Here is a 23,240-nt window from a genome sequence, read left to right on the forward strand (position 1 = left end):
TAATACCTTACAGTATCAACACTAGTAGTACTATTCAGAAGTTAGCAGGACTGAGAACATGTATAAGTATATGTCCCACTTTTCAATAGGCAGCACCCTGCCTTGGGGCTCGACAGGCCTGTCTTGGGGCTTACTTAGATATATTTTAAATGGAGAACTGGGTTTGCAATTACCTTAAAAGCCAAAGTCGAGTTAGGATTTCAAATCTGCTTCACATGTCTGCGGCGTCAGTCTGGGAGATATGTTTTACCTTGTCATACTTGTGGTGGCACAACTAGTGCAGTGGTTCACGAGAGACACCTCAACTTACCACATCCTTGGGACTAACAAGTAGTTTGAATTATGCCAATTAGGTGTGGGCAGGTCGAACATGTACTATTTTAGGGATAGGAGCGTGTGCTCTGGACCGTGAATGGTGGGGATCGGGGCATTTCGGATGCATTGATTTGGTGCCTTGGTAGCCAAAGGTGGCGGAGGGGCGGGGGTGAACCTGCACAGATCCCGCTTCCTCACAGCAGTTTTAAACTGCTCTACCAGTCTGCAGTGGAGTTTGGGAGTTGTGTTATACCTTGTCCTACTAAGGGTGGCACAACAGGTGCTTCACACCCTCAGGGTGACCCTCTAACTTACAAGCCTTGGGTACCTATGGTACCATATACTAGGGACTTAGAAGTTAGCTTATGCCAATTGGGTATAAGCCCATCAAACATAGACGTTTAAGGGCCAGGGCACTAGCAATGAGGTCTGGTTAGCAGGCCCCAGCGCAATCTCAGAGTCGAAAAACCAGCAGTACCAGTCCAAAATTTTAGGGGTGACCATACAAAAAGAGGTATTTCCTTACACTAGCCCACACCACCTCCCCTGATTAGGCCGTGGAGTGCTCTGCTTTGCTACCCTAAGAGTCAAGTGCTACAATGGGGTGCTTAGTTCCCAATGAGGGGGTAATGTGGACGCATTACTTGTGCAGGCTTCTCAACTAATAGCCCATTTCCTTACACTACGCCTCACACCATTATTTTGTACCTTGTGAGGAAACTGTCTTTTTGTGGATTTACCCTGTCTTTTTGACCTCGTTTTGAGTGCTGGTGTGCGAGCTGTGGGATGCCCTGGGCCCTGCTGGGTGGGACCTGGTGCATGTGCTCTGGCCCTTGAAGTGGTGCATGTTTGCCAGGCTTGTCTCCTACTGGCATAGCCCATCTTTCTTGAATGCTTCCAAAACTGAACTACTCATGTGGCAATTGGAAAAATTAAGACCCACTCTGCGTCTGGCCCGACGTTCTGAGACCCCCTCCTAAAATATCAAAGGAAGTAAGGAACCCTGGAATTACCATGGACCCTAAGTTATCAAAGAATGCCCAAGTGGACAAATGAGAAAGATTAAGCTTCATTACTATGAAAACTCTGCAACGCATCTTCCCCCACCAGGGATTTCCACACAAGGTCCAAGCTACCATCTCTCTCGTACTGTCTAAACTTGATTACACCAATGGCGTCTACCACGGATCATCTTTATCAACTATGAAAAGACTACAACGGATTCAGAACTCAGCTGCCAGACTACTTGTACATGTAAAACCACAGTCCCACATCTCCCCTGCCGTGAGGGCCCTACATTGGTTACCGGTTGCCAGAAGATACACATTCAAGCAGTTTTGTTTCACCCACAAAGCAATACATGGAATGGGACCGCTCTTCAACAGGAATAAAATCACCAAACACATTCAACAAAGGAACGTCCGCTCTAGATTGGCACCTTGCCTCAAAATCCAACCGTACCAGAAAAAAAACGTAGGAGGCACACCTTTCTCTGTTCAAGCAGCCAAACTATGGAACTCTCTACCCCCACAAACATAAGATCCACAGATAACTATCTTATCTTCAGAAGTCCACTTAGGAGCCATATTCAAACACTAATGTAAAGCATATATGTAAACATTTATAATTTGGTTATATGTATGTACCTAGATATGTGTACTTCTTTGTACAAATACGTATAACTATAGTTTTTAAATTAAATAGATATTTAGTTCTGCTTAAAAATGTATATATTACTTATGGTCACAAATGCTGCACGACAGGCGTGAACACTGTGGTTATTTATACAGCGTAAAGGAGATGCAGAAAGCCGCACCAAAAGGTGAACATTTTTTCTAAAGGACAACAAAAACCAGAATGCAATGTGCATATACGCCCCTTGGGCGGGACATTAATTACAAGATAAGTACAAGTTGCTGTGTGCCGCTTTCACTCCGTGCAGCCATTCCAGTGAGCAAGGGCAGAAGGACGCCAGAAACGTTTGGTAAAAGTGGCTGTTTTATGTAACTGAGCCCACGGAGGTTGTTGAATTGCTGCCTTACAAAATTAAAGAGAAAAAGACACGGCGAGTGTGGCCTTCAATGTTGGGTGCTTTTTCTTGTGATATACATATATATTCATATTCATTGAAAAAGGATAGCAATAGCCGACACGTGTTCGATGTTTGGCCCTTAAATATTAAAAATAAGAAGTAGAGATTCCACCGAGAGTGTCTTCGTCTGTCCTCTGGCCTTGGTGGCTTTCAAGGAGGAAGGGAAGTGAGATAGATTTTATATATATATATATATATATATATATATATAGATAGATAGATAGATAGATAGATAGATAGATAGATAGATAGATAGATAGAGAGAGAGAGAGATGTAGATGTAGATATATATATATTATACATAAATATATATATTATTCTATGTTTAACATGCATATAGGTCACTGCATAGTTTTCATAGAAGTTACTTTATTAGACGCTTATGGGTCTCTGTTTAATTTATCTATCACAACATGTACATATTATCCTATCTACAGGGTCTTCACTACTGAAATATTGAGCAAAATATCAAATTAAAATTTTAAAAAGTTAGAAAAATAAGCAAATAAATAAGCTTCAAATACAGCAACACTTGAAAGTCTGAGCTTATACAACTTTAAATCTCAATTAAGGCTCCATGTTTTTACCGATTTTTAAAGATAAATACAGACAGAAAACATTTATTTTCGTGTCTGTATTTATTTTTAAATGTGGATAAAAATAGAAATTGGGTTGCTTTTTGAGTGATTCTAAATACTGTCAGTCATGATTACCAAGCCAAAAGCTGTGTGGATTGATAGGTAAGGTGGTTAAAAAAGAAAGGGATTTTAGTAAAGTGGCTTTGACAGCAGTGGATAAATATACACAAGATTCATACTGAAATTTGCATATTTCCAAATATGTGCATTGATTTATCTTCTGCGGGTGTTCACAGCATTGAAACCTGGCAGGCACTCAAGCACGAGTGCATATTTATCAGTTACATTAATGCGGAAATATACTTATTTCAGCTTCATTTTTTTCACAAAACCTAAAATAAATATGGATAACTACAGATGAAATGAGCAAAAAATAAATATGGCTAAATACAGACACAAATGTCCGAAAAATAAATACCATAAAACCGGGAGCCCTAATCTCAATATATTATCTTCCTTATACTAAATCTGGGCGGTGAACTCCGCTCTGCTCACGGAGTTTGCGGAGTTTTTTGCACACCGCGTTACGTGGAGCTCGTGGAGTTCTGAAAAACTCCGCTCGCAAAGCGGGGTGGAGTTTTCCCCCCGCTCGCGTTCATCAACGTCAAGTTGGCGAGCGCGAGTGTGGAAGATCAACCTCCCCGCGAGATTTCTCAACTCGGACGGCCAGATTTCTCATTGCGAGTGATCGACCGTGTATGCTTCTGACAGCTCGCGATGAGAAACCATCCGTTCGCATTGAGAAAGCTGCCGCTCGAGTAAAAATCTACTCGAGCGGCAGAAAGGAAGGAAGCCGTGCCCGCTTGCGCTGTGCATGGTGCCGTTCGCAATGATTGCACCGTGCGGACAAGCCCCTGGCACTGAAAATCATCGCAAATGGCACTTATCTAAAGAAACTCTGCCGCTTGTGGAGCTCCGCATAGGACAGCAGTTTTTTCTGCACTTCGCGGAGTTAACGGCGCAAACTCTGCTCAGGGTTACCTTATAAATTTATACCCTTTTCTATGTAGTTATTTATCCATATATTTACTACTTTACTCCTACTGTATAAAATGTTTTAAAAACTTTAACTCTCTTCAATGCACTACTGTCTCACCCTATACCTCTCTCAATATATCCTCTACCAACACTCTCTGACTCATCCCAAATCTCATTTTACTACTATGATCTGTCAAACAACCTGTCTAAACCCTTCCATCACCTATCCCTCCTTTGACTCGTTCCAAATCTCATTTTACTACTACGATCTCCCAAACAACCACCTGTAAATTGTTCCCTCGTGGATCTCTCCTTTGACTCACCCCAAACCTCATTTTACTACCTCACCTTACTCCTATGAGCTCCCAAATAAACACTTTCTAGATCTTTCCCTCTTTTATCCCTCCAGAGCCCTATTCAATCCAACTAACAGACTCACATGTACACCGCTCAAATTAACTCATATTTCCCTATACTAATCCACCACTAATCCTTTTGGGGTCTGTAGTAGTATGCTACTCACCAAAAAGCGCTTTGACATCTTGTGAAGGGCAGTAAGCGCTATACAAATACAACACAGTTACAATATCACTAACATGGACTGTTCTGAAGAATTGGCATTCAGTATCCCTTGTGTTGCAATGTCACACCCTGTCACTGTGCCCTAGAATGGTCTCCGATTTCACGGGCTGTGACTTTTCTGAAGAATTGTTGTCGCTTTTCATTTTTGTCGTGATGTCATTCACAGTGACTTTTCCCTTCAATTGTCACAGCCTGTGACTTTTATTGTGGTGCCACCGCCTGGGACTCTTCTGTAGGATGGCCATTGCCTTTGACTGTCTTGTGATGTCACCGACCGTCATTGCTTGCGAATATTATCGCGATACAAACTGTCGGGCCCCTTGCTACACGACGGTTCATACGGGAGATGTGTGTGTTGTATATGATCCATGCCAGCGCGTGCATCACACTTGCATTTCGTTTTCCAAAAATATAATGTTATTGCCTGTGACTTTTCTGCAGAATTATCGCGACCGACTCCTGATAAAGCAGGCAGCGCCAAGGAGACCTTTCTGCACAACTGCCTATGCCTGTGGCTTCGCTGTGATGTCACTGTTTGTGACTTTCCCTTGGAGGTGTCACACTGCCTGGATTTTTTAGAAAAATTGTTGTCTGTGACTTTTGTTGTGTCGTCACTGCCTGGGCCCTTTCCGTGATGTGTCGTCGCCAGCTGTGACCTTTGCCATAATGTCGCTGCTTGTCACATGTCCCTTTAATTGATGCAAACAGACTTGTGTCACAGTGTTACTGCGTGTGACACAGGGTTGATTTCTGGTGACTGTGACTTGTGTTGTGACGTCATTGTTTCTGACAATATCTGTGGAACTCTCGCCAGCTGTGATTTTTGTCTCCAAGTGTGACTTTTGTTGCAACTTCACTGCCTGTGAAATTTTCGAGGAAATGTTGAGATCAGTCACTTCTGGTGTTTTTGCACGTGCGGTGCACCTTCTGACAGGGTGCCCTGGCTGGGAAGGGGGCAGTAAACTCAGGCTGACCTGGGCCTCTGCGCCCATCGCCCCAACCCCTGCCCTCCCTAACCCCAGCACCCTCCCTGGCCCACAAACTTCTCTTGGCAGTGCTGTCGGTTCATGACAGGCCCCGAGCGCACACTGCCTGTGTGTCTCTCTCTCCGCGGCTTCCTATGCCCTGTAATGAGAGGATTACACAGGACTCGCCACAGGAGACCTTTGTGTGCAAGACAATCGAGTCGGCAATGCAAAATCTTTGTGTGTGCATCATTAGCAACCCGTCCCCCACCAGTGCCAACCAGAACCCCCCCTTGTCAGAGGACCCCCAAGCCAGCCAGGGATGAAAAATGGGAGATACATTTAGAGCAATTACTTGGACCGAAAGTCCCCGCCAATCACTCTTAAAGGGGCGGCCACCAATTAATAACCCCGCGTAATCTCCGGGACTCATTTCCAACCTCCAGAGTCTGGTGACATCTGCGGAGACTAAATAAAGATTCGAGCAAATCCGCGCGCGCGCGCCCTGCTCTCTCTCGATCTGTGACACATAAGAGCCTGGACCGAACTTTGGCGGCCAAAGCTGGCGGATTGCCGGCCCTGAGCCCTTTGTTTGCCCCGGTCCCTGCGGTAAATACTCCGGGAGGATCCGCGGACCCGCTTCCAACAGGTGAGTCTATCTCAGCTCTCGCGCGACCCTTCCAAAAACATGGACATCTGAGGTTCCCGTGGCTTTGATCCAGCTTGGTCCTAAAGTCTGCCCTCAACTCTTATTTTTTGCCAAATTTGACCCTATTTTATAAAACAGCTGTTTCGGATTAGTAGCCATACAGAATCATCCTATGGGAAAGTCAAAAGTCCTATAGAGAGTATGACAATTTACTACAAGGCACCAGTCCAATCACTAGGCCTCCAACGAATCTCTTAGGGTGTGCTATCCTTTCCTACTACTTTGGTACAGTCCTCCTGGGTCAAATTTTCATCTAGTAATTTTTACAGGAAACCTATGAACTGCTGTAGAGTAGTGTGAACTGCTCCTGTGAGTTTGAAAAAAAAAATCCTTAATCTACATGGAAGAAATTCAAAGAAATTCAATAGGAATTTTGTAAGAATAACTTGGACAAAACCCTATACGCCTCCGTTCACTACTATTTCTAATAATTCTTCAGGGTTTGTAGTGTTGACTGATCAGTCGGTCCAGAGTCTCCGCGTACCTCCTTGTGTAGAGTGCACAAGTCCCATATTGTGCAAGAGGCACTCAGCCTTTCCTCTTCATGGACATAATTTGGGAGTCAATAATCGGAGTCCAGGAACACAGTTTGCAAAGGTCTTAGACACCCCAAAGGGTGTAGTAAGCAGAACAAAAGTACAATTGTTCTTACTAAGATCATCGCTCCTACAAAGTCGTAGGGTTTTACACAGAGTCTTGGGTACTTGCGCAAGCTTCCAGGTCAGAGGTACATAAGGTCACCCAAAGCTCCCTCAGAAAAATTCCTGCATATTGCTGAGTTTTGTTTTTGATGTTTCTCTGTAAATTTCAGCAACTGAAACTGGCTTGGTTTTATTTTTTAATCAACTTTATGTATTGATGTTTCACGTGCATTACATAAACTGTACGGAATGCGTCAGCCTCTTCCCTTCACGTTTACGTGCAGCTGCAAGTTTTCTGCGACACATTTGGGGCATCACTCATAACCTCACGCACAACGCCAAAACTTATCCCACACTGGCGGCCTTGTAAACTCACACTCAACTGTTCAACCACAACCGGCTTTGTAGCCTCTTGTCCACCCGGAAGTGTCTTGAGGCCTGGTCAGGACACGAGGCACTATACTACAATACAACACATCTGGTAGGTTGAGACGGCGACCCTCAAACCGCGTCATGGCTACCCCAGGAACCCAACTTTTATGTTCTCACTCAATTGCTAGTAAGTCTCAGGGTTTATTAACCACAATGCCCCGGGTTCCACACCGGACTGCCCGGTTTGACTTCCCTTAAAGAAATAGATTTCCAACTCTATACTACAACGTACACCTGTGACGAGTTGAGAGTTATTGTGTCCGGTCTCCCTAGACGTACAAGTTTCTATAGTACATCTGTGTCGAATAGAATATAGGGAGGAGTACAAGAAACATAGATTAGAATAAAATTATAACTGGAAATGGGAATAACAGGAGGGTGAAATGGAAGAAAGGTGGGTACATTGGGGGAAGCGGGAATGTCAGAACATGGGAAAAGCATGAATCTCAAGGCTGAATTTATTGGGACCAATTCCTTCTTTCTCGTTAAGGGCAATATTTGTTCTGAAATTACAATATGTCTGCAGCAGCAATATTGATTTTACTTTGGAGTATATATTTCATCATGTCTCTTGCTTGTCTTCAGAATCAAGTTCAACTGCATTGTTTCTTTAGTGTTTATTTTAAGGATTTTTTCTACATTCGAAAGGAAAATAAATGGTAAACTGTGAGCACGAGCTTGGACTTGTATTGCAGCATTTTTATAGCCCACACTACCCCTATATGGGACGCTGAGGCGCTTCTGACATTCGTCGTCAATTAAAGCGTGCATTGTGGCTGTACAGGGCGCACAGAGGGGTGTAGTAAAGTAATTTTAAACATGGAGGCTATCTCAGACCTTGAGTTTACTCAGACTTGTAATAAAGTGCGGCGGGTTGAGCACCTGTTGCACAGATTTGTGTGCAAGCTACAGAACCCAAGTTCGGGAGGGTCAGCTCCGCCTTTAGTTCATCAGAGGGTGAGAAACATACTACCCGTGGGAGAAGCCAACACTTGCAGTTCAGGTGCCACCGCATCACATGTCAGTGTTAGCTTTGCACATAGTGCCTTGGACATATGGGTACACTGGTGAAATATTCATGCAATCGCAGTTTGATGATCAGGCAATAGTGCGCACACTCAGGTATTTTTCACACACGTAAAAAAAACATAACCACAGGCTTTTATTTTTTGCTTCGTGTTTCAAAATCAGGAATAACTTCCACCAAGTATGAAAAAAACTTTTTTCAAATAGAACTCACTATATTTGAGCTGTCTCTTTCGGATCAAAGAGCACAGGACATCCGGGGTGATGAATGAAAAATGTGTTGATAGCACATAACATTCTAAGCGCTATGAGGGTGTCAAGACAAGAGACTACACCGATTCCGGGTCGGGGCAATGTGTACTTGGGGAAGGAATACGAGAAGTTATAATAGTTTTGGAGAAATCGAGTGAGGCATTGCAGACACCAACTTAGCGTGGAGGAAGGACATTTTCGTAAACTCTCCCAAACATAAGTAAATAGTTTCTCCTTATTCGATTTGAACAATGCATATCATAAAAGTACACAAATACATCCATCTCATAATAACATGAAAAATACATTGAAGTTAAGACCATAGATAAAAAAAAAAAATTTAATTTAAAACTCCAGTTAAAAACCATGATAAGTGGGAGATGGAGGGTCGCAGTTGTGGTCCTGGCTGGGGTGCTTATACTTCCAGTAGAGATACTGTACCTGGCACTGATGGTCGTGCTGTTTTTGATGTGGACTGATATTATGTATACTGATGTAATGATTCTCAAGCTATGCTATGTCACAGATTGTTCTTTATGCTCTAAGAAAACCAATAAAAAGTTTATTTAAAAAAAAAACCATGATAAGTAAAAACATACATTTGAGGTAGATAAAAATTGCAAGAAAAGTAAACCTAGACGCACCGGTCTTAAATTAATCGTAAGTAAATTAAAAACACGCGCACCATAGGGAAAAACGTGACTAGCCCAGGGTCACACAGGGAGTAGAACTCAGTTGACTGGCTCTACAAGTGATATTTTAGCCACTAGACTGCGTATCAGGGGACGAGAGCTCACCTCAAGTGTCAGCTCTGACCCTGAGTGCACACGGCGTCTCCTGACCCATTGTGGAATATCCATGTCAAGCGGTGCCAGCGAGATAGCTCAGTGAGTTGAGCCACTGTTGCAAAGAAAAGTGTGGAGCCAACAGATCGCAGTCTTTTCCTTCTCGGGTTGATAAAACCAGTACCAGTGTATGGGTAGCAAACCAACAAACACTATTTGGTACAAGGTAATTCAGTATATCGAGTGAAAAAAAATATTGTGCGAGCCATGACGTCAACTACAACAAAACCATGAAAGTAATTATAGCTGTATTGTCCTTAATTTCACATCTATGTACCCTGAAAATATGTATTTATACATTTTGTCAATTAGAAAGATCTGGAGTTAAGAATAACAAATGTATGCTTGCCTATATATACACTGATCTTGACAATATATAGTGGTAGCTGATAATCTAGAGTCGATATATTTCGGATTGATACCTAAAACCCGATATTGGAGTAGAACAACTCCTTGGTATAGTTTCTGTGATACTATGGTGTAACATGTAATTAATTTTAGGCACAGAACTTTTTAGAAAATTGTGAGGGAAGTTATGTTGGGACGTCCATACTTGAATTTTATGTTTTAGAGGAGGGGGTATTTAAACCTCTGATATTAACTCTCTCATTGCTCATAATATCTTTAAATATTTCTCTTTTAGACACTTGCAATTTGTAACCTTCAGTTTTTCAAGTATTGAAAATGTAAAATACAAAACACTGTTGGACATACTGAATTCAGGTTCTAGGTTAACAAAAGTTTTCAAAATAGAATTTGCTTTACAAGTTGATAGAAAATAATCTCATTGTAGTTGGAGATCTAAATATGGACCAGGTATTGTGGATGAGCGGCCCGTTGGGGGTCAGGAGTTTGCAGACAGACCAGAGCTTCAGAAGTCGGTCATGCCGGAGATTTTACTCTGGGGTCTCTGGCCTCACTGAAGAACTTGCCTGTTGGGTAATCCCCCAGCATACTTTAAGCTTGTCCGCCTTGGTCATCTTGTCGTACAAAATGGAGGCCGCGACCACAAAGCACTTTGTGAACCCACATCTGCTGGCTTTAGTGATAGTAGGAAAGGGGATGTGGAATGTAAAAAAAAACCAAAAAAAAACCCACAAATCAGATGAAGTTTAATCTCTCCCTTGGACAGAGAGCCATCTGTCTTGCTAGCGTCTGTTGAGAAACTTCAATAGCTCTACTTTTAGCAGACATGAAATCAACCTCTCTGCGACACGGAAGAGAAATTCATGGGATGTGCCGAGTTTGAGGACCTCGAATGCGATCGAGGAATCAACTTCTCATAGAGGATTGGTTACCTTCTCAGAAAATGTCCTGAACCGAAACTTGTAACACACAGTAGAACTGTGTCTTCCTTAAGAGATAGAAATTTGCTTAGATCATTATACAAAATTGCAGCATTTTAGCCAAGATGGCTGTACTTTTGATAAAAGATTACTCTTGCGCATGAATCACTTAAGGCACACTGTTTTTGGTCACACTTTATGGAATACTTCATCAGGGCTTTAAACAAATAAAAAGTTTGCATTGGGGTGTACTTCCTTATTGTCATCATACATTTAAGTGTATAGTAAAACACACTTTAGCCAAAGGAGGAAACAGCCCACAAAATAAAACAGTTTTAAAAGTGGGGTTAAAGTGGAATGTACAACCCTGGACTGATGGGTGCCCTCCTTCAAAGATCTAAGGTTGCAGGTACTGGCCCTATGGCAGACCTAGTAAGACAAAATATGCAACGCGCACATAGCTTAAGAGTTCATAATGGCCCTGTGGTAATCCCCATAGCGAGGTCAATCCCTCGACAAGGTCAGCGTCCTAAAATCAATATGCTCTCCTCAAGCAGGACCGCCTAGAGAGGACGGACTCTCCAGAGATTCATTTAACAAATACACATGTTCATTCATATATTCGTTCATTCATTCAGTTACTATTACAGGGGCATATTCCCATCGAAACTATAATGTTTTAGCAGACGAGAAGTGCCCTGATACATTTTCTGGTGTCTGAGTCTCACATAAAATAACTTAACCCAGCGTCATGTGACCTAAATGTATTTATTTAGAATTTTTTATAAAGCCCAGGACTTTGCCTTTTGGTACATACCACACAACACATAACAACAGTTTTCGGGGAAGTTCCCATTAAGAACCTATTTCCCCAATCCCATTATTTTCACCTGAAAATAGGACATCTCCCAGGTGAATTCGGATCCCCCAGTGGAACATTTTTAAAAAGCACTGGACTCTGGTTTTCACAATGTTTTTTCTTTTTAAAAAGGTCATTATGTTTAACATAACACATTTTTTAAATTTATTTTACATTTTAAAAACGGCCTGTTGTAAAGAGGTTGGGAGGTGTAAACAAAATCAGTGTTCAAGTTATGCAACAAAATATATTAACTGGTTTGTACTTTATATATTTTTATATGACGTGTACATCAATATGTTTGGCTTGGAATGGTTCAAGTCTGGAATTTGAGGGTGCCAGTCATTTCTATTTCTTGCAGATTCCTGTTAAATCTCCCAAGCGTTATATTATTGTACTGGAATAAATGCAGTTATGCCACACAAGCGAAAATAAATATGGCCCGATAAAAATGTGACTGAAAGTGAGTATATTTATAAATACACATAAGACTTAAGCCCATGCCATCACCATAGAATGGTCCACCTGACCTGAGAAAACACTCCTTACTGCCTCACAGGCTCCAAGTTACAAATACTTTATCGATTTGGACAACTGGCCACATACTTGAAAGGGCTATTTAATGAGCCTTTATCGGACTGCACAGATTTAAGTGCACATGGTTCTGAAACCACTCATACCACATATTAGTACTCCACCACCCGCCTTTAACGGCCCTCTTAGGTCTGGCTTGACAGCACAGCTGTCTGCAGACCTCTTGTTACCAATTCAGTAAACCAGTGGTCTTCAAACCTTGTAATGATGCCCCCCAGTGGAAAAAAAGAATCATCGCCCCCCACCCCTTCAAAACTTTCACAATTATTATATTAAACTGGCAATGTTTAAATATATCAAGACTTATTTAAACATTACAGATAAGTTCTGTTACCATTTTAAAAACGCAATCAAATACACGATTGCCAAACATACTATTCCGGTCAAGCAGGCCCTACTAACGTGTAAACATATCCACAGTGTGATTATTAGAAACGGGGGTGGGGGTTTTGAAGAATATTTGGATTCCTTTCCCTTCTGACACCTTCTCCCAGCCAGGATATAAATGACAAAAGATGGTAGTGATGGCCTATGACAGAGTTGACAGAGTGGCTTACTGCCACGAATTTTTTCAGCTTAAAACAAATAACTGTTATAGGCATAATGCTTCTTTTGACTAGAACTTGCCCCCCCCCCCCCCCACACCGGGATCACTTGAGGCTCCCCTAGCGAGGCCCGCCCCCAGGTTGAAGATCCCTGCTTTAGACCATACATAGAGTGGCCTCTGGCCCCTCCCAGTAGATTATTTCTCTCTCATCTCAAGCTATTGGCTGCGGTATTTGTCCCAGTAAGTGCTTCCACTGGAATGCATAAGGGACTTTAAAAGAGTCAGAAGTCGATGTTGGTTAACTTTGCACACCTCTATATCCTAGATTTCCAGAGGTATTTTTTTTTTTTATTTGAGTTGCTGCACAATTTTACCCATGTCTTTTTCTATCCTCTGAATCTGATGTGGTGCGATTCTTAAATTGCTAATTCTCAGTTCAGAAGATCTGCTTTTTAGTCTGCCTAGCCCATTTTATAACATTGTGAACCGGGGGAGATTATGTCATTTCCTGCGACAAAAGAATGCGGTCTGCTAGATTTCAATTTTAGATAAATAAGAGCACAGGGGGCGGGGTCTTAGCGAAAGACCCCAAGACACTAGAATGTTGACATTAGGAGATTTTTACAGTTTCATGGGATGTGCAGATTTTGGAGAAGGGGGGTGCAGTTTAGCCCAAAAGGGGGATTAAAAAATCTTTGAGATAAGATGACATTGATGGGCACAAATCCATCGGCATATCTACCTTGGTGTGTCAAAGCTAAGTCAAGGAAAGCCGGATACATACCTTATTTTCTGGATAATCTCTCATTATAGAAATTAATCACATTCATATCCATTGTATGCAAATTTGTATTATGTGGATTCTGGGAAAATATGACATGTACCGACACACCTGGACCTGCGTTAGACATGGACTGCATACGTAGATTGGGCTAGTATATTTATACATGGCCCAGAAATGAAGGGTCTGTGGGGGAAGGGCAGAGTCTTCCAGTCAGAAGCAAGGAAAGTGTTTGGTCATTGAACTATGTAATCTGCAGTGGGCTCGCTACTGAACTCCTAGCTTTATACAGGTGTTCTTGGACAAATACTGGACAGGTAATGTGGGCTTTGTGGTTATTCTTGGGTCGCAAAGAAGTCTCGGTGCAAAAACCGTGATTGCTTGGGACCAGAAAATGGTTTTGTGCTGCAATGGGCAACTTCCACTTTGGAAATTGCTTGGAAAGGAATGGACGCCCATTTCACGCCCTCCTTTCTTGATCATTTGCAATGGGTAGTAGAGTGTACATTGCTTCGCACAAACATTTGGGGAATCCCTAGGTAACATTGCAACCCTGATGTTGCAAAACCTAAGAACCATAGGCTTTGAGAATGGAAAATCCATTGTACACCAGGTCAATAGTCACGTTCCCACCTTTGGGTCATCCACCTATTTCAAAGGCTGGTTGGACGCATCATAAACGTACCACGTTGAATGCACCATACTGCCCAACTCCACCCTAAAGACTCCAAACAGACTCTGGTCTTCTGCTGGAAGAAATTCAAGCATTTTGGGGGGCCATTTATGTATGAAGGTCCACCTTGTGACACGTATCTGTACACCTCCACCTCAACACAAACGTTAGGAAATACCGAAAAGGCCTCAAAGCGCTAATAGCTGGCACAGGCCCACTCCTTCTAACTGTCTCACAAGCCTGTGACCCTATCGCTCAACAAGTTGCGTCAAAGCCTGTGATGATCACGCATTCCTGCACCTTCCTAACGCCTGCACCCCTTTCCCCAAAATTGAAAAGCACAGGAAACAACCACACGGCAGACAGACCAGCAAAAAAAAAAAATAGGATATGAACTAAAAGTATCACTGATCTAGAAGTGGCAAAGGATATGAACTAGCCTTGTGTGTTTTTGTCACATGCCATAGCAGGTGTGTGAGTGGTTTGAAAGTACTTGTCATAGATTAAGAAAGGACTGTGGGTAAGGCGGGTTGAGAGTTCTTGTCATTTACAAGAAAAGGCTGTTGACAATGGTGGGGAGTTCTTGCCACATACCATGCAAGGGCAAGTGTACTTACCACACTCGAATCAATGGTTGTGAACGCATGCGGGCGTGCTAGCCACATACCAAGGAAAGTCGATAGACAAGGTTTATGTGTTTTGACACATACCGTGCAATAACAAAGGGCTGTAGTAGATAAATGCTGACTCCTCCTGTCACATACCATAAAATACGTCAGGCCCTACGGTAGGTATGACGGCTCCTACCACACATCTTCATTGCATTACCAGAAACTCTGGAGGAAAGAGGGGTGTCCGGCCACTTGTCTACATTTGACGACTAGGGATTGTGGATAAGTGTCGCGTATCCTGAAAGTCTACTAAACACCATATACTCCAATGTACAATATTGTTTGGGACTTTGAGGGAGCGCTCATCCTGCCTACTACTAGACTGAGAAAAGGCTTTTGACAGAGTGGAAGTGGAAAAAAACAGATGTATTCTCAAAATCATGAAGTCCTGTTCTGGAGGCCGTACGCCGTGCCATGGTCCATGGTACTCAGTGAAGGCCCCAACTCAGCCCTTAGGCAGCAACCGTGAAAATGTACACTGGATGTTGAGAGGACATTTTACAGACATGTGAACTCACATTAACATGGAAAAAATTTCCTTCCCAAAGGTTGGTTCATTTAATTTGGCCACAGATTCTGAAGTTCGATTGGGTCTATGTGTAGTAAAGTAGCAGCACACACCACTTCTATGTTATGCTTAGGGCCACAGGAATTATTTGATTGTGCAGCTGCAGTGTTTTTGGCATAGCTATGGATTTGCTGCATTCGCCACATAATCCATAATATGTATATTTTAACAAAAACAATTGTTTCCAGCTCAAACGGTTCAAAAGTTACTGAAAAGTCAGCAACACTTGCTGCAGAGCAGTGGAAGATCCTTTGTGCAGGCTGTCTGGTTACCTTTCTGTAGATCATTTCTATATTTGGGTATTAAGCTGGTACTAATTACGTGCTACCTATGCCCAGACAGTGTTAACAAGAGTAAAAATGCGAAAATAATGAAGTAATACTTTCAGAAAACGTGCCGCATAATTTGCCTTTTCTTGCCACATAATTTAGTCAATCCTGACACCGCATAATTCCAGTAGCTGTGCCTATAATGACCACGGCACAGTGTACACAGGTGGAACAGTCGTCATCCACAAACAGTCCCTCCGCTGCACAGCAACCACCAACACGAAAGCTAACTTCCATAGGTGTATGGCTAGCGTCGCCAGCTGGATGCAAAACAACTGCCGCAAGCTCAGCACTGACATAACAGAGGTACTCATCTTCAGGAACAACACCAATCCCTGGAAAGACACCTGGTGGTCAGCAGAAATGGGCCCCGTGCCCACACCCTCAGACCACGCCAGGACCCTTGGCATCAAACTGGACAACAGGCTCACCATAAAAAACCAGATTAACGCAGTATCCTCAGCCTGCTTCCTCGCGCTCCGCATGTTCTGGAAGTTGTTCAAGTAGATCCCCATCAGCACCAGATGAACCGTCACCCAGGCCCTCATCACCAGCTACCTGGACTACGGTAACACTCTCGACTTAGGAATCACCAGTTAGCTACTAAACAGACTGCAGACCATCCAGAACGCAGCAGCCAGGCTCATCCTCGACCTCCCAAGGTGAGCCCGCATCACCCCCCACCTCAGAACACTCCACTGGCTCCCCGTACATGAAAGATCTCAGTTCAAAATGCTGACCCATGCCTACAAGGCCCTACACAACAGAGGACCAGTCTGCCTAAACCACAGACTGTATCTACACCAACCTGTTAGCCGTCTGCGCTCCGCCACCCTCTCCCATGTCCATACTCCTTACTAGCTCTGAAGCAGGAGTGGAGGCCGCTCGTTTCTCCTACCTGGCCACCAAGACCTGGAACAGCCTCCAACTCCACCTTCGCACCTCCCCCCCCCCCCCACCATGCAGGTTTTCAGAATCGGCCTAAAGACCTAGCTATTCGACTGACCACGCCAGCAGCTACCACCACCCCAACCCCCCACCCGAGCACCTGGATACCCTCACAGTTGATAAGCAGCAGTTTACAAATCCTGATTGATAGATGACAGACAATGTGTAGGAGTAAATATTTCGAACATTTGCACTTGCAACTTTCTTCCTTTTTATCTTCACATAATAATAATTTTCTAGGTGGAGAAATTCCTTGCCATGCACCGCCAGGAAGTAAGGCGGAATTAAAACTTTTTTCATTTGCATTAATTGGGTAGAAAAGACTATTGATAAGGTTTGTGATACTGAATACCTACAACTTTGTGGGTGTGCCGTACCGCAGAAATCGATCACCATCATAAAATATTTCATGATTATTTATTAGGTGTTCAGTTAGGGACTTTGTCTACAGTTATCGAACTATGTATGTGTAGGCTACAGTCTCGTCTCGCTGTTTGTGTTGCATGGCCTGTCTTAACTTTGCTTAAGAGCAGTTCACATTTTGAGAAGGTCAAAGACTGCCTTTAGTTGGTGCAGACTGCAGCCTTCCTTGACCTGTTGTAGCCTGCAGCTTCTCTTAACTTTGTATAGTTAGCAGCCTGCCTTGACTGGCTGCAGACTTAAGTTTGTGCAGAGTATAATATGCATTTGTTTACATAGGCCGTAGAATGTGCTGACTGTGTGTAGGCGGCTGCCTGCATAAGTGATTGTAGGCAAGACATGAACCTTGTGTAAGATACAACTATCTTAAATATAGTGAGCTCACAGCTTGTGTAAGCTACAATTTAGGCGGTGCTGTGTAGGCTGCACCCTACCATATATTTGTGTACAGTGCAGCCTGCCTATGTGTTTGTATATTAGGGCCTGCCTGAGTTTGTTGTGCACAGTCTAGGTGTGTAGACCAGAGTGTGCCAGAAGTCGCCTCCGTTGTGTGGATTCTTTTGCGTCAAATGTGGTACAAGTTAAATTAATTGTTTACAAAGGGTTTTTTATTATTATTTTTTTTTTACTCCTTTGTTCGCAGATTAAGGCAGCGACTGAACAGCAACCTGAGACCAGTGAGCAGCGGGGAGACGTCGAACGTGTGCCTGGTCAGTTTTGGCAGGTACGTTTGCGCTTCAACCTCTGGGCCTGGCAGTGCGGTGTGTCAGCGGCACCAATGTTCCTGGGCACCATGAATGGTCTTCAGGAAGCGGGTGCTGCCACCCTGCCCCAGGCGCTCAGGAGCATGGGTCATGTGCACAGCATCAACGTCATTCTAGGACACATCCGGGACCAGGAGGAGGCACTGCTGAGCACCCTTTTGCCTGTGCCTTTCTCAGTGCTTAGTGCCTCAGCCAACCTGGAACAGCAGCAGTCGACACCTTACACACACCTTACCTCCCTTGGCTCTGATACGGACCAGTCAACTCCACACGGTAAAATACCCTTTAACATCAAGTGTGAGTCAGGGAGGGGTAGAATGAGCACAAACAGGTGACCCACGTCTCATCAAAGCAATACCATGAATCAAGAGGGAAGGAGCATGCGTATGAGGGGGAAATATTTGTCTTTCTTCTAGTGTCGAGCATTACGGTGGGTAATATCGGAACGTGGTGCTCCTGGCCCAAATAAACACCACAAGTCTCTTATCAAGGAATCTTACCACTTAATAAACAAACACTTATCAGCTGGATAAATTTACACTTCCACAATGAAATTCTCACTTTCTAGCCTCAATGATTCAGAGTGAAAGTTCTGAAAATATTCTCATCACCTCCCTCCGCTGTGATGCGTAAAAGTCAGCTCCACACTGTAAAATGCCCTTTAACATCATTTAACATACATGGGTATCAAAAGGCATTAGATGCTAACCTGGGTCTGAAGGAATTGCATAAATCAAGACGATAGGGATATGACTCTAGGCAAACATGAGATCAAAAGCAAGATTAAACTCTGGGCATCCACGTTTGGTGATGTACAAACCAGGAATATCCATGGCTTTTCCATGAACATAAAAGCAATATAGTGTGAGAATAATTAGGATTTTTCCTTCACTATAGCATCTTTTTGTAAGTAACAGTTGGAAGGTGGTACTGTATATGTATGAATATTGACAGATCATATCCCCTGGTCCTTATCAACACCAGCAGTCTATGGATATGCAAATTTTCATGGGATACGCACAGGGCCTGATTCACAAAGGGCCTCTGCGCTCGTGGTGGCAGAGGCCCCACAGTCATGGCGGGGGGGGGGGGGGGGGGGTCTACGCACTTGGGGCGGAATCTTCGTAATGAGAATTCTCATTGCGTAGATTCCGACCCGAGTGAAGAGACTTGCCCACGTCAGCGAGGCCTACGCCACGAGCGCAGAGGCCCTTTGTCAATCAGACCCTCAATTTCTACCTCCTGTGTGTCCAAGTGAAGGCGCCACATGTTATCAAGATCTAAAGATAGAGTCACTTTAAAAGAGTCTTTGTTGAAGACCTTAAATTTGATATTTTTCTGAACTTTTGTTTTTCACCCTTTTAAAAAGATGGGCATGCCTTTGTGGAAATTGGTATCTCTGCTTGCTTCTTGATCTCCGGCTGAAAACCATGATAAAAGATAGCGGACACACTGTGAATGCTGTAGAGGTTGATCAAAAGGGTGCTTTGGACAGACAGCCCCCTCCACATGTAGATTAGCAAAAGACAATGTAGGCCACTCAATACCACCAGCATTTTCTAGATGTGTTCAACATCCCAGTTCCTCAATAATTTCGGCACAGACCACTACATATCAGAGAACCAGCCATTTTTGTTTTGAGTTGGGTCCTCTCTGTTTCATTGCATTAAGTGTTTTCAATGTATTTCACAAGGTATTCAGTGGTTCCCTCTAGGAGACTACAATCCTGTTGTAAGCTTGGTAGATGTTACTGTTCCAGTCGTGCCACCTATTCTACCCTCTAGTTATTTGAAACAGTTGCATCTTTTTTAAACTCTGTTAAAATGCTACTGTGGGCCCATTATGGTACCCCAATATTATTGTCAGAATATCACCTGAAATGGAGTTAAAAGAAAATCCACATCCAATTTCGTTCATATTTTTCTAAACTTTACTTATGACAATATTTAAGTTAGATGGTATTTTCGTAAGAGATATTCTAACATTACCATGTGCCCTTTCGAACATCCAATTTTGCAAACTAGATTTTTGCATCTGCCATTGATCCTCTGGTATCCGCTATGACGTGTTGACAGAGTCAGGAAAACTTGAGGTGGTGCTGCACTGATTTAATAAATGTAATTACAATATTACTTTTTATCAGTTGTTGTCCTCTATCATCTTTCTGTAAATTGTTTTGTTGCTTTATGTATCTCTGTTTAAACTTTCTTGATGAGTTTTTGTCGTCTTTAGATTTTGTTTCTTCTCTGCCCAAACTTTATTTGATTTTTATTTTCTTTTTTTTTTTTTTTGTGTCCTCATTGTGCAATACCGGGTTTTTTGAGATTTTTCAGGGATCTCTTGACGTTTAGATAGCTCTCTTTCGTGACTCCCATTATAGAGAGTTGTCAAGGATGCTGTATCTCTTTGACCGTTTTATGGAAGGTGTGTGGAGCTAGCCATTCAGGCTACTCTAGTCGTCAAGACTTCAGGTGTATTGTTATTGCATAATCATTGGACCCATGTTGAAACAACCTATAGTTTAACTAGTCGAGACATTTTGTTGTGATTTTTATTTTCTTGACAAGTTTAATATCTTCTCATCCTGTGGGCAGTTAAGTAGGTTTTTTTGATTTACCTGTTTTGCTTCTTTTTTGTGCAACAGGTACAGTCAACTGCTATTAAATAAGGTAATAATCAAAATTGAATAATTATCAGGACAGCTACCTTGTCCTACCAAACACCTGTTTCCTTGATTAATCACATCATACATTTGTTTTTATTATTAAGGAAAACTTATTGGGCATCTGAAGAGGTCCATACTTTGGTAGGAGGGTTCACGTCACTATCCAAACTTGACAAGTGAATTTCTGCAGCAGGCAAAGTCCTCTCCGACTTCTGGTATTGACAATAGGGACAATACAGTTTCTCACTAACAGACATGTTACTTCGTCTCCAGCCATCGACACAGAAGCACGCAAACAAATATTTCTTAAAACAGACAAACTAAATCCCTAGTATTCTCAAATTCAGTGTGGAATAAATGTTGTGGACACAATCTTGAGAAACAGTGATGTTTTTCTCCTGATGCCTCCACTCAAATCCCTCACTGAATTTTGCTGAGTCACTTTTGACTCTGCTTAGATCTCCAATTCATTACGCTGTTGATAAACCCCATCTTAAGTTCTTCGAACTAGTACTCCCTTGACTCGACAACCTTATAAATCGATTCAGGGGGTCCTCCAAGAATGTTTAGCATTAGTACATGCTGCCTTCATTATCACGGATTTATAGCATGTAAATTAGTTAATTCACATATAAGAAAAAAATATCTATTTTCTTGCACAGGGAATCTGAAGCCATGAATAAGTGCATTAAAATGGGGCATTAGATTGAAAATGTATTTAAGAAAGAGCAATTTCCTGGAGTATATAGTGAAAGAGGGATTAAGTCACATGTGTGTATTTTCACGTGGAGAAGTATACATTCTTTTAAGCTATCAAACCTAATGCCTGTTAGCCACATCAGGTCATACACAAGATAAAACTGGGCAGCCAGAAAGGCAATAACCCTCACAAACACAGGGGAGTCCTAGAGAAAAGCTGGCAAACATTCCTTAGTGCCCTGCTGTGTTACCCCGACACAACCCACTGACGCGGGGTGACCGTTAGGAGAGCATTACACTAATCTTGGCAATAAATCATAAACTTCATAGTTGGCTACAACCACAGAGTAGTCCTACACCATATATATTTATAAGTAGAGTGGGACTTAGGGGCTGCTAAGAAATATTGTCGCATTCATGCACATACACACCTCTGCAAGTACTAAAAACAAGTGCATATTGAATTTATGTCCATTTGTCCATTTTAGCGATACAACCCATTAGTAGTTGAGCGCAAAGACCATGTACTGATGTGTTTGTGTGGCCCACCTGGCTCTACCTGGGGTAATTACCCATACAAAACACTGTGACATGAGTAATAATACAGTAGATCGGTTTTCGAAAAATATTCCACATTATTTAGTCACAGGTATTAAATTATGTGCAAAAACATATCGAGCACCTGGCGCAAATGTTATTTATATAAGCTGGGGCGGAGTAGACACATACAGACAGGCACAGAGCAGCCAGTGTCACACAAAGACAGGCACAGTGCCCTCATGTAATGACAGCACAGCTCTCTGCTCAATTTGCAGTCTTAAAATTACGCTATTGAAGCGTACCATGCCAAGGACGCCCATCAGCTGCAGGTATCGGGGACTTTAAGGACTCATTTTGTTTCAGTTTGTTCCAATCATCAATAGGGTGTTGTTTGCCCTGCTGCAGCATTCCCTAAGTTTAATGCAGATTCTTGACTTGTATGTCTGGGGTTTGTCTGCACACCTGTCAAACAGACCTACTGTTCACAATATACATAGAGTAGGCTTTGAGTCTGCCCCTTTCAACCTTTGGTTTTCAGAAACCATCCCCTTTCAGCCATTGGCTTACGACTTTGTCAATCACGTCTTGGCTCAGTACAGTGGCGTATTCATCTCTCATGTGATTGGCTGTTTGGGTGTGTCCTTCTGCCTTCACTAGAGTGCTGCTTTGCTCTGCACCAGGGACTACTTTACAACGATCGCCCTCTGTCCACTCCTGCTGGCTTCCTCCGGTGTGTATCACTTTAGTGTCTAATGCTGCAGGAGACAGCAAGTCGAATCCAGACCTACAGGCGTTTCCAGTGTTTACCAAATGTAGGTTTGATTCATTTCTTGTCTTGTTACGGTTTCTTGATCATCTATTTACACTTAGTTTTTAATCTGTTCTCCTTTTCTCGTGCACTTTGAAGCTGGCCTTCCTTGCATTTGCTTTGCACAATATAAGTAATAACCATACAAAAAGAACATTCACGTGACTTGCTGTACATGCAGCATTCATGAGCACATCTCAAAGAAGTCGGTCACATACTCTAGACTGCATTGGCGAAATGCTGGACTGTTCCCATGAGGCACAGGGTCAGACTGATTTGCATATGGCCATGTCTGAACTGGGGTGGCAGAGTGGGCTAAAGAACGGTGATGGATTAAACCCAGATCAGTTGACTGGGGGTGAGTGCTTGCAATGTTCAACACTCCGCCCATCATTTCCTTTGGTTTTTGCTTGATAATAAGGAAGCCACATGGCTGATGGCCTTTTCTTGGGTACCACTTTTACTATTACTCAGAGAAGATCCCTGCTTGCTCTACCCAAGGCAAGCCTAGTCTACAGAGGTCAAGCCAGGGTTTCCTGGAGGACCGGTCGCATGGCTGAGAGCCTCTGTACAAGCCTATGTTCCGCACAGCTCCTCCCTGAAGGGATGCCGC

The 23,240-nt window shown here is 42.9% G+C and overlaps 1 protein-coding gene and 1 long non-coding RNA gene across 3 annotated transcripts in view; one reads left to right on the plus strand and one right to left on the minus strand.

The window, feature by feature from the left end:
• The window catches only part of LOC146772425 (uncharacterized), a 442,975-nt gene that overhangs the window by 408,328 nt on the left and 11,407 nt on the right, over positions 1-23,240 (minus strand). The window lies entirely within an intron of this gene.
• Positions 6,029-23,240, plus strand: part of RAX2 (retina and anterior neural fold homeobox 2) — a 35,244-nt gene continuing 18,032 nt past the window's right edge. Inside the window, exons 1-2 of one of the 2 annotated variants that reach the window (XM_085639490.1) lie at positions 6,029-6,219; positions 17,795-17,875. Coding sequence is in view for 1 of the 2 variants with exons in the window: in XM_085639489.1 (XP_085495615.1) it covers positions 17,930-18,188 (259 nt within the window). In the remaining variant the exon portion in view is untranslated. Of the gene's footprint in view, positions 6,220-17,794; positions 17,876-17,905; positions 18,189-23,240 lie in introns of those variants that run through there. The other variant, XM_085639489.1, reaches the window with a different exon arrangement.

The sequence above is a fragment of the Triturus cristatus genome, chromosome 12, assembly GCF_964204655.1.
Source record: "Triturus cristatus chromosome 12, aTriCri1.1, whole genome shotgun sequence".
NCBI classification, from domain to species: domain Eukaryota; kingdom Metazoa; phylum Chordata; class Amphibia; order Caudata; family Salamandridae; genus Triturus; species Triturus cristatus.